This window comes from Amphiprion ocellaris, chromosome 10 (genome assembly GCF_022539595.1).
Source record: "Amphiprion ocellaris isolate individual 3 ecotype Okinawa chromosome 10, ASM2253959v1, whole genome shotgun sequence".
Lineage (NCBI taxonomy): Eukaryota > Metazoa > Chordata > Actinopteri > Pomacentridae > Amphiprion > Amphiprion ocellaris.
The window spans coordinates 20551354-20562865 of NC_072775.1; the positions used below are offsets into that span (position 1 = coordinate 20551354).

At 38.0% G+C, this 11512-nt stretch overlaps 2 protein-coding genes across 2 annotated transcripts; one reads left to right on the top strand and one right to left on the bottom strand.

The window, feature by feature from the left end:
* On the bottom strand, window positions 1-2153 carry LOC111568654 (5-beta-cholestane-3-alpha,7-alpha-diol 12-alpha-hydroxylase-like). The gene has a single exon (XM_023270409.3). It carries the CDS (start codon window positions 2136-2138, stop codon window positions 585-587), a length of 1554 nt encoding a protein of 517 aa, XP_023126177.2. The 5' UTR covers window positions 2139-2153; the 3' UTR covers window positions 1-584.
* Window positions 2154-8404: 6251 nt separating this feature from the next.
* higd1a (HIG1 hypoxia inducible domain family, member 1A) lies at window positions 8405-10836 on the top strand. The gene is made up of 4 exons (XM_023270378.3): window positions 8405-8561; window positions 9032-9106; window positions 9310-9444; window positions 9714-10836. Exons 2-4 carry the CDS (start codon window positions 9037-9039, stop codon window positions 9785-9787), a joined length of 279 nt encoding a protein of 92 aa, XP_023126146.1. The 5' UTR covers window positions 8405-8561; window positions 9032-9036; the 3' UTR covers window positions 9788-10836.
* Window positions 10837-11512: the final 676 nt, after the last annotated feature.

An 11512-nucleotide genomic window follows, 5' to 3' on the forward strand; every position in this document is an offset into this window, starting at 1 on the left:
TTTGATTCCATTGTCTGATTTTCTCATTTATTTTGCAAATAGAGAATGGAACTGATGAGTATAACACAATTAGACTACCACTACATGTTGCTCCACTTACAAGACACTGACATTTCACAGTGCGTCACTGTGTAAGTGGACATGTGGCATCACTTGTTGCAAATTATCATTTCAGAAAAAAAGCAGTTGAAGAAGGACCCAAAATTTGCACAATATTCACATTTAAATTGTATTTGTTTCTATAAAGACTACTAAAATTATTGTTGACTGGATTACAGTACTCTGAGATCTAAGATTACCAAGCAGATGAAAGATAGAGTGATGTACATAAACTGTTCAAGTAAGAGAAAATAGTAGCGCATCTGAATATATCATCACTTGAAGGTGGCAGATCATAGTAGGTAGAATATGATTAATAATTTAGCTATATTCCAACAAACTTGCATGTCGTTATGAAGCTACTTTCATTTTGCATCACATAACTGCTATGAAAAAAGAGCTTAATTATGTAATATCATGTTTACAAGAAATGCGAAAGTGCTTCCAGAGAGGATCAAAATCTGAAAATGTTTCATCTGACGGGTCTAATATTTGAGTCTGTATTGAAACTGAACATCTCTGACGGGCTGCATGGATCCAAAGCCCCATCGCTTGAAGTCAATTTCAGGAATCTTCTCCTCAGGATTCTTCAGCTCAAACTCAAAATAGACTAACATGAGGAAAACAAACTGCTTCAACTCATTGGTGGCAAAGAAGCGCCCAGGACACATGGAGACTCCAGCACCCCAGGGCATGTTGTAATACTTCACCCTTTTCCCTCCTTTGTAAAAATCAGTTTTCTTGCTCCCATCTGGATTCAGGAAGCGGTCATATTTGAAGGAATGAGGATCAGGATGGACCTCGGGGTCGAGATGAACAGCACTGTAGGGAAAAACTGACATTCTATCGCCCTTGCGAATCAGGTATTTGCGGCCATCAGCCATCTTGAGGGTGAGATCCTGAAGCACTGCCCGGGTGAGGAGGGGTGCAGCGGTGAGTCGGAGGGTCTCTTCTACAGCGCTGTCCAAGATTGGGGTTTTCATCAGCATTTGACGGGTCAGGTTGATTAAGGGGCCGCCATGCTGGACTTCCTGGCCAGATTCCTTCAGGACTTTATCTACCTCTTCCCTCACTGCTGTCATGGCCTCTGGGTGTTTCATGAGGAAGAGGAGCAGCCAGAATGCAGAAGGCCCTGTGTTACCCTGAGAGGCCCAAAGAAGCACAAGCATATACCTGTCTATCATTGACTCCTCCACACCTTTCTCATCTAAGGCCTGCTGCATGTCCCACACCCAGCCACCGATGTTGTCCCTGGTCTTCACCTTCTGCACTGCCAGAGTGTCCCAGAAGAGGGACTTCAACCGTTCTGCTTCCATCTTCTGCCTTGGTGGCAGGACCCCGTAAGCCAGGTTGGGGAAAAGTTGGTCATATTTCCGAAACTCGGAAAACAAGGCATCTGATTCAGCTCTGTCTCTCTCTTTGGCTTTCTCCTCACCTCCTTCTGACTTGTGTGGTGCATTGCCATAGAGGGACAAATAGCCAGCTCTAAAAACAATGTTGTAGCTGTACAAAAACAGTCCATCTTCTACCCAGGTTCTTTGGCCTGCAGCTGAGCCAACGTTGTGCAACATCACGTTCTGTAAATTACTTGTCATGGATTGTGTCATTACCTCCAGGCCATCCCCTTTAAGATGCTTGTTGCTGGATGTCTGGAGGACTTGGTGATGACCCTCAATAGCGATGTAACCAAACACTCTGCCCACCAGGTGTCTGGCAAACTCGGTAAAGTCCAGTTTTTCTCGACTCTCTTTCACAAAAGCCCCAAATGATAGAGGGTCCTGAAGGAATGTAAAATAAAAGCCTCCCAGCTGCACTGTGAATACATCACCATACTGCTGCTTCATCCTCTCTAGGAACTTAAGAGTGTCCCTGCGAAATTCAAGAACATGACCCAGCCACGGAATGCACCCTTTGTCAAGAGGGGGTTCTCCTGGTCGCCGTTGTCGAAAGACCCCGAGAAGATACAGCCCTCCGATCAGAGCCGCGAACAAGGCAAGCAGTATTGGCAGCAGAACACCCATGACTGATTCCTTTGGCATCCCCAGGCTGATCTGAAGTTTAGGTCCACATGCTACATAATAACCAATCTGTTGCTCCTCCCTTTACTTACAGGATGAGTTTCAGCATTCCTGGAACTGCATACACCAGCACTTCCATGAAAAGATAAAATCACAATAATTACCACCTTTCCCTGTTTTCATGTGCATTCATATTAATTTCTAAACTTCCACATTTTTCATAGATGTTAGTCTTGTTTAAAAACAGTATCTTACTTTTAAAACAGGAGGTCATTTTTTGTACCATGTGAAGAAAAGCATACGTTGCGTTTTTAGGAATATATGCAAAAAGTGTGCTGTGATGAAGTTGGCAACTTTCAGTGAAGTGGAAATCTGCCTCTAATTGTGTATAGAGTTGATGCATGTTATGTCAGCATAAACAAAGGTAATTATGGTCACCCTGCACTGATTTGCAAACACCCTGCAGTCAGTGTCATATGACTACTGGTAAGACTCAGTATCACACAGGCAAAGGCATTGTTTTACCTCATTGGTAAGCATACAACCATGTTATCAAGTTAAAATATGTTGTTTAATTAAGTTTAATAACACTAACAAAAATTTAGATCACTCTTGTGTAAAATCTATCTGTTCACTGTCAGTGCCTGTCCAAATGTTGATTGTGCTGTTTAAATTTGGCAAGAACTTATTTACTGGCATCAGAAACTGTTGTTTTTGGTCAGATAAGGCCATCATTGAGGTGAATATGACACATATATACGTGTATGTACGCGTATTTGTATATATGTATGACACATTCTGTCATATATTAATAAGCTATAATTATGTGTTTTATGGCAGCAGGAGCAGTTTAAATGAGATAAATCCTTACATTAATCCAGTAGTTAACCCAGACTGGTGAAACGTCTAGTGACATTCCTTCAGTGTATGATCAAAAACCACTCACTGCCAAATGAAATACATAAGCAGAATTGTGCAACAACAGCTACTAATGACGACTGTCTTACTGAGATTACACAAAGGGGGATGCATTTTGTACCATCATGAACATATACACAGCATGTTCAGTCCGTCCCCTCTGTGTTGCTCCCACAGTGGACATGTAGCACCACCTACTGGATCATACTTATTACTGTAAAACAAGCTGCAGTGATGTTTGACTTCAACCTGCATTATTTTTATGCAAGATTTATTGCATTTTGCATTGAATTGAACAGCTCAGTAATGTTAAACTTAAAACGTAGATACAAAGATGTGCAGAATGGACTATTTATTGTAAATAAATACATATGCAATTGTGCATTTTTGTACATTACATGGTTTAGACGAAGTGATTCCCATTTGGAAGATAAATAAAATACAATGATATGAGTCTACTAAATATTGTAGAGGTATCTGTTAATTTCCTACAATGTGATCTTAATCCAGTACCTGCGGATTAACTCTATGACCTTCAAACCTCCACAACATGACAATGATAATATCATGAAAATTATCATGTTTGAACAAAATTTCTGCATCTTGTCACACTAATCAGTCCAATGAGTGTGATGTAATAGGTTCAGAAAAGGTATTGGGTAGTTATGCTCTAAAGGGGGACCTGGAAGCTAAATCTCACCGAAGCAGCTGAGGATGGCTTTGACACAGAAGGTCAAAGGGGCTGGAAAAGAGGAAATGTGGTATTTGCAACCATCAGGTCTATTAAGGCCAAGACAGAACTCCCTGCATATGTGATCACTGGTCAAACAGATTTAACCTCAGTGGAGTTTTGATTGGAAATGTTTAGAAGTTCATGATATTTAGACATGAAATTCTACTATCTAAAAATATGTCAGACTTATTTGTTTCATTTTGATGCATTTCATTTACACTGCCAGTCAAAAGTTTGGACACACATTCTCATTCAATGCTTTTACTTTATTTGTATTGTTTTCTACATTGCAGATTAATACTGAAGATTAACACTTTTTTGTTTACAACATAATTCCATATGTATTCTTTTATGACTTTGATGTCTTCAGTATTTATCTACAATGTATAAAATAACTGAATAAAAAACATTGAATGACAATGAGTGTCCAAACTTTTGACTGGTAGAGTATGTATTAATTCATCATATACCCACAAACACATACATTTCCAATAATGGTGATGGACTGAATTCATATTATTCAAAGATATTTGGACTAATTTATTTCTTTTGTTGAGCTGCCAAATCTCACATCACTATTTATTCACAAACTCACCCCTAGGTGGAGTTCTTGTTGTTCACAACATCGCTTCAAACTATTTGACAGCATCAGTCTTCAGAACTGTTCTGTGTATGATTTATAGCAAAATGACACTCAGCAAAAAGTACATTTAAACTGTGAGAATTAATCAATATTAGTTGTCCAGATCAGCAAATACATATAAAACCTATGGAGGGTATAGTAGCAAATGCTTTGTAAAGTATGACACAGAACACTATACAATAAAATGGAAAGAAATGTAAAATATGTGTATTCATTTGTGTTTTTAGAAGGTTGTCTGGAAGCTGGGTTTAGATTTCTGCTTTAATCTTCAGCGTACATTTGGATCTGGAATATGATCAGCGGGAAATGGGTTCATAATTGTATTAAGGAAATGCCACATGCTCAATTAAGACTTCAAAGCTGGTTTTGATGTCCATTCTGGAGAAAGCTGAACAGAAAGCAGAGGCTCTTATAAAAACACATCAAACTGCTATAGTTAAGTAACCAGAGATGTAGCCCTCTGTTTTAGCCTGCTAATGCATCATTCACAAAAACCTAACAATTTTAAAAATTAGTATTTTCTGAGACATAAGGAATAGTAGATCCGTTCCTGTGTTTATTTGCACATGCTGTCTAGCTGGTTTCGATAATATTCACTCAGAAGTCCTCTGATTTAATGTTTTAGATGATTTGAGATGTCAAAAAATAATTTTAAAAAACTATTAAAAAAATAATAATAAATGTCAGTGGGAACAAAACTCTGTTGAGTGGGGTTGTTTATGTTAATTATGTTCAAGTTTTAAAGTCATAAGACAAAAAAGTTATTTCATTAAAATCAAATTCATCGTCACGAGGCCCCAAATGCTCCATTTCTGATCCTGTATTGGTACTTAGTTTGTGAAATGTTTAAAACTGCACATGCATAGTTTGATGCTACTAAAATTCTCCATGTAGTGACAATGATAGAGTATTATAAATTAGACTTAATAAAGAAGCAAAAAAAAAAGTCACATTTCTATTGTTATTGTTTAAAAAAGGTCAAACTGACCCAATTGCACACGAACGTTTTTGAGCTGTTCACCTGGTGACAAATTGTCAGTCATGAGTTAATCCACACCCTGGTTAGGTGTGGCTTGAAAGCACAATGATGAGATTGTGATCAGTACACAGACACTCCTTTGACCAGTGGCTATAAAAGGCCACCTTAAAACGCAGCTTTATTGAAATGATGCAAAGCCACAGATGACAAGAGAAGGCGGTGAATGGATGGAAGCGGATGTGTCTGGTAGGGCTGTAGCCAGGAAGTTGAATGTCCACAATTCCTATATTTGTGGTCCAAGAAATCATTTCAGGCAATCTGCCACATGATGCTCTGTATGGACGGGTATGTGAAAGTGCCATTGCGTGAGTGTGTCCCCTGAAACGTCTTCCAACCTCACCAAGTCCTTCAGCAAGAGTAGCACAACATTCTCCAAGCAGCATCTTTAACTCTCTGCATTGTGCACGTGTGACTCATCACTGAGCTGTGATTTCCGCTCTATGACTCAATCTGCACACCATCATTCCCCATACAGTTTTACTTGGTTGTTTCCATTCTGTTGTAGAGATACAGTGTGTTCTTATTCCTCTATGTTCAAAAGAATGAACAGATATAATATTGCATGATGGTTTGTATTTTTGTACTACTAGTAGAAGCAGCACTAACCACAATAACAACAGCATTAATTATTATTGGTATTATTACTACATGACAATATTGGATATTATACGGGTCATTTCAAGAATTGGAGGAAATTTTACGTCCCACCCATCAAATTTCAAATAATCCATGTACAAAATACTAAAACATGTGGTTGTTGTGTAAATGTACTTGTCCTGAGACAAAATCTAAAAAAAAAAAAAGGAAACAAGAATGTTTGAAAATATTTTTTAAAATACCAAATAAGTCTGGACTTCCCTCTAAAATACCATTTTTCTTTTGTCCCGCCCCCGTTGACCAAACTGAATCTCAAATAAAACAATTAACGTGAAATTTAAATCTCCTTTTTTTCTTATTATTTTTCATTAATGTATCTTGTAATTGAGGGAATATTTTTAATCAACATAATATTTTAAATAATAATTATTATGCATGGAACGTGTGTCCCACAGCAACCCTGTCAACATAACTTTTTCAGCTGGTAGAAGAAGAAGAAAAAAGAAGAAAACAGTGAATCAAATGGTACACTGGAATTAACATCATCAGACAGCTTTCCAGAAGAATGGGTAAAGAAAAGCTATGCCCTCTCTTCTATTTTTTTTTATTTTTTTAACATTGTCAGCCTTAATTGAATGTATCACTCTACCTCGTAAAACCCTGTTATGCATATTATCAGGATAAGACATATTCTTTTGACTATTTTCTTTATTTTTTTTTATATAGCTAAGTTCGTTGTCTTGGTCAGTAGTAACAGCTAGCTAAATATCTAGAGTAGGGTTAACAAAACACATAAAACATGGAATAAAAATTGTGCCATTGATGTGTAAGCTGAGCCAATCAAACTTTTGATGGTTTATTACCTATTATTGATGAATACGGGGTAGAAAATTGTAAAAGAGAAGATTAATTTTTAAAATTTTTTTAAGCCCAAATGTCCTCCAACTCTGGAATGACCCTTATCCATACTACTTGTGCTTGTTTTACAATGTTCTAGGCCTGGATCTGATGTAGCACGTTGTAGAAACGTGAGTCAACCATACCATGTGACATAAGGCCACAGTTACATCATCCCAGAGATGACAGAGTGAAGCAAGACGCTTCCCTCCACCTACTTCCGCCTTCGTGTGAATGCCGGTAAGTCATGGCATGGTAACGCTGTAAAGTGATAAAACGTGTGAAAGTATCATACGACAACGTAGACCAAAACAGTGTTACTTTGAACCGGAGACAGAGTGAACAATGTCACGGCAGGGACTTTATTTATTGTCTGTCACCAATAAAAGAAACTGTATTGGTTTAACTAATTTATCTGACAGTAAACATCATGTTGGATTTACCGCTAAAATTCTAACATAATGTCGCAAAATACCAGCTGATAGAATAAAACGAAACACTTCTCGTTACATTACAAAACATACGACGCCTCTGTTGGACTGAGGGTGGGAGTGTATGTCGCATTCGTTTCACCATCTCTAATTTTACAAGGGGGTTTGTCAGCTGCGTTCAAGACACTTCGGAAATACCAAGAACAAGACACCTCGAATGTTTATGTTGCATTTGACTATGTAAAGTTTACAAACTTAAATTGCACTTGTAAGTGAAGAATATTTATTGTACTAAGAAAAAGAAAAAGAAAGAACAACAAATTCACCAGAGAAAGCACCCATGTCTTTTAACAGAAAGACATACTAATGGTTGCAGGGTTTTACCTTCCAGTGTAATAATGTCATCCAATGAGACAGGAGTTAGCAGATTTACTGCTCTGTCTTAAACAAACAAACAAACAAACAAACAAACAAACAAACAAACAAACAAACAAACAAACAAACAAAACCCAACAATTTGTTGATCCAGTGGTGCTGTTCGGCCTTTGTGGTCACTGAAATAACTCGAACAAGGTGCAATTAGGGCTGCACAGTGGCGTAGTGGTTAGCACTTTCGCCTTGCAGCGAGAAGATCCCTGGTTCGCGTCCCGGCTTTCCCGGGATCTTTCTGCATGGAGTTTGCATGTTCTCCCTGTGCATGCGTGGGTTCTCTCCGGGTACTCCGGCTTCCTCCCACAGTCCAAAAATATGCTGAGGTTAATTGATTACTCTAAATTGCCCGTAGGTGTGAATGTGTGAGTGATTGTCTATATATGTAGCCCTGCGACAGACTGGCGACCTGTCCAGGGTGTCCCCTGCCTTCGCCCGAGTCAGCTGGGATAGGCTCCAGCACCCCCCGCGACCCTAGTGAGGATTAAGCGGTGTATAGATAATGGATGGATGGATGGAGGTGCAATTAGGGCTGGGCTAAAACCTCAGGTGGTGATATTTCCCATTTTGTTCTGCAACATGAACACAACACAGTCATGACGTCAAGCTGCGTGAGAGTTACTGGTATCTATCACGTAGCCGGCTTATTACCGGTCACTTCCTTCACATGTGCAAACTGTAGCTCAGAAGTCTGATTAAAATCTCTTGATAATTTCTTTACCAGCGTTTTAAAATAGTGACACGGTCCTTAAACCAGGTAAGAACCGGTTTACCTTACTATGGTGCCAAACTACAGCTTTTATCTGCTGTTAAAACTAGCAGCTAGCTAGTTGTCAGTGACGATGGTTTTATTTCCCGTTATTCTTTGGGCGTTTTGTGCTAAGCTGCTTTAAACGTTTAGAAATTGACATTGCACTATAAATGCTGCGGTTTACACTGAGTTGAGTTATTCAACGGTTGGCTTATACAATGATGTGTCAGCTCTCTGCCCTTCATGTGTCACCTCTGAACACTGTGTGCTAATATCGTTAGCTCTGTATTGGTACTAACCAACTAGCCTGGGCTACGACTTTAAAGACTATTTATGAATGTTTTTGTTTAAACTTCCGGACTGTTTGGTTTATTAAATGCATCCCATCTACAATGAGTGAGCTAGCATGCTATGCTTGGGGAATATTTCCCAACAAACACTAATACTTAAATGTATTTTTCTTTTCTTTTTTTTAGTCAACATGTCTGCTTACGAGGAAAATGAGTCCAAGTTTATGCGTAAAGCAAAGGAGAATCCATTTGTCCCAGTGGGTGAGTACATCATGTGCCCAAATGAAAACACCATGATGAGAGTATAAAACTTAATGTGTTTGTAACAATTTGAAAACTTTCAGGTTTCGACAGAATTATTCTGTTTGTTTGTGGCATTGGGTTGCAGTTTTTGATTTTAATGGCATTACGTCTTGTTTTTGTTTAAGCATTCATATAAACAGATCTATTTTTGCTTATTACAGGGATGGCCGGATTCTTCGCCATTGTTGGCTACAGACTGATGAAAATGAAAAGCCGAGGAGACACTAAAATGTCAGTGCACCTGATCCACATGCGTGTAGCTGCACAGGGTTTTGTGGTTGGAGCCATGACTCTTGGTACGTATCATGGAGTGTCATGTTTCTGAACTTAGCTACACTGTTTCAGTTGATGCCAGAGTGTGATTATGGAGAGGCTGGAAATGGCTGCGCATATTTTGATTTATAGATGAATGTTTTCAATGTGTGGTTGGCAGTCACAAATCGTTTAGACTAGGTGTCATTATTAAAATTGCAGGTCAGTGATAGAATCTGAACTGCAGCTTGTCTTTTTTGTTTTTAGTAGCTGTGACAGTCATCATGTAACTCATTCATTTGCTTTTTTTTAGGGGTCATCTATTCAATGTACAAAGAATACGTTGTAAAGCCCAGAGAACAACAGAAAGCAGTGGAAAACAAGTGAACGTGGACTCTGATATTTTATGTCCCTTACTATACCTCACATTAAGGTGTGCACCGCAATTTCTTTCACAGATGTATCATGACTTTTCTATGTACACATCCCTTCAATAGTCGCTTTAAACAGCTGTAAGTCGTCGATTCTCCTTCCTGTCTTGGTACACCAGAGGATCGAACTGCCACTTCTGTATTTACAAGGAGGTGTATTGATCTCGGCTGTTTTAATATTCGCCACATTCTTTGTCTATGCGTTACAAACCCAACTGGCTGGATATCTGTGTGGACAGGTGTCTTTACTGATAGTTTATTGATTCTTGTTTTGAATATTGTGTGAGTGAAAAATCAAAAAGAAAAATTATAGCATGTAATTTGATGATTATATGTATGGCCAGGCTAAGCCTGGATTTAAAAAAACATGCCCCATCTGGAGTTCTATTTATTTGACATTATTTTATTGTGTCAGATGAGCTATAATATTTTATGTATTACTGTAGGAATTTTTGCCAAATTAATAATGTTTGCACATTATCCCATTTTTGTGAAATGGGCATCTTAGTGCATTTGGAAAATGTTGAAGAATGCGTTGATGACACTTGGCTTGCGTACAGATGGAGCCTCATATTACTTAACCAACTAGAACACAAGTGGTTTATGACTTTGGGCAGCATTGTACTAACCCACACAACAAGTTTATAAAGACATAAATATTTTTGAACCATAAAGGTCTGTTGTAGGAATAATGTGGCTGGTTTTATTTAATAGCCTTTATACAGTTTTATTGTAATGGCCAAGTTGATTTTTTTTTTCTTTTCAGTATTTTTCTGATTATCTTGTGCTACTCAGGGGTCCAATGGTCATGAGACATGAGCTAAACAAACTGAGGCACACCTATAAACAGTAGCCTATAAAATGTCATATAACTTACCTTGTGATATGAAATAGATGCCTTGTTAACTTATTAGCAAAGCTGAATTTTGACAGTTGTGTGCAAGTACATAACATTCTTTTTCTGAAAGTTGCTTCCTCTACAAATAAAAATCGCCAGTCAAGTAATTCTAAAATTCTGTTGTGTTTATGTTATGGAACCTCTGAAAATGTGTTTTGTTTTGATTATGCAACTTTAAGTTTTTTGATTGGTGTATTATACCAATATATGTGTGGCAATCAGTTTTTAGTGCATCTGCAACTGTGAACAGGTACGGCTGCACTACAAAGACTTGTCAGCATAATGTAATAAACTCAACACCAGCATAAAGAGATTGCACAGTGACCATAAAGTTCTCTTAAAAAGTTAGAACAACTGTACCATCAAAAATTTCTTTGTGTACATCAGGTATCCCCAAAATTTCAAACCATGCCACATTTCTAAACATCTTTCCACTCCTATCAAAACACCTTCCCTGCTCTCCCTAACATAATGGTGTTTGACACTTTGAAAGACTTTTCCTTCAAACAGGAGATGCAATGCCCTGGTTTATGGTGGCAAAATACTTGAATATACTGAGTCATTGTGACTTTGAAACTCCTGTAAAAATGAGTATTTCTTAGCAGCTGTCTGATATCAAGTAAATATTGCACAACTTGCCTGTATCAGGTTACAGCACATACAGCGTCTTTGAGTTTTTGGAAAAGCGCTTTATAAATAAAATGTATTATTATTATTATTATTATTATTATTATTATTATTATTATTATTATTATTATACTGCACGAGTCCCATGCATCTGTT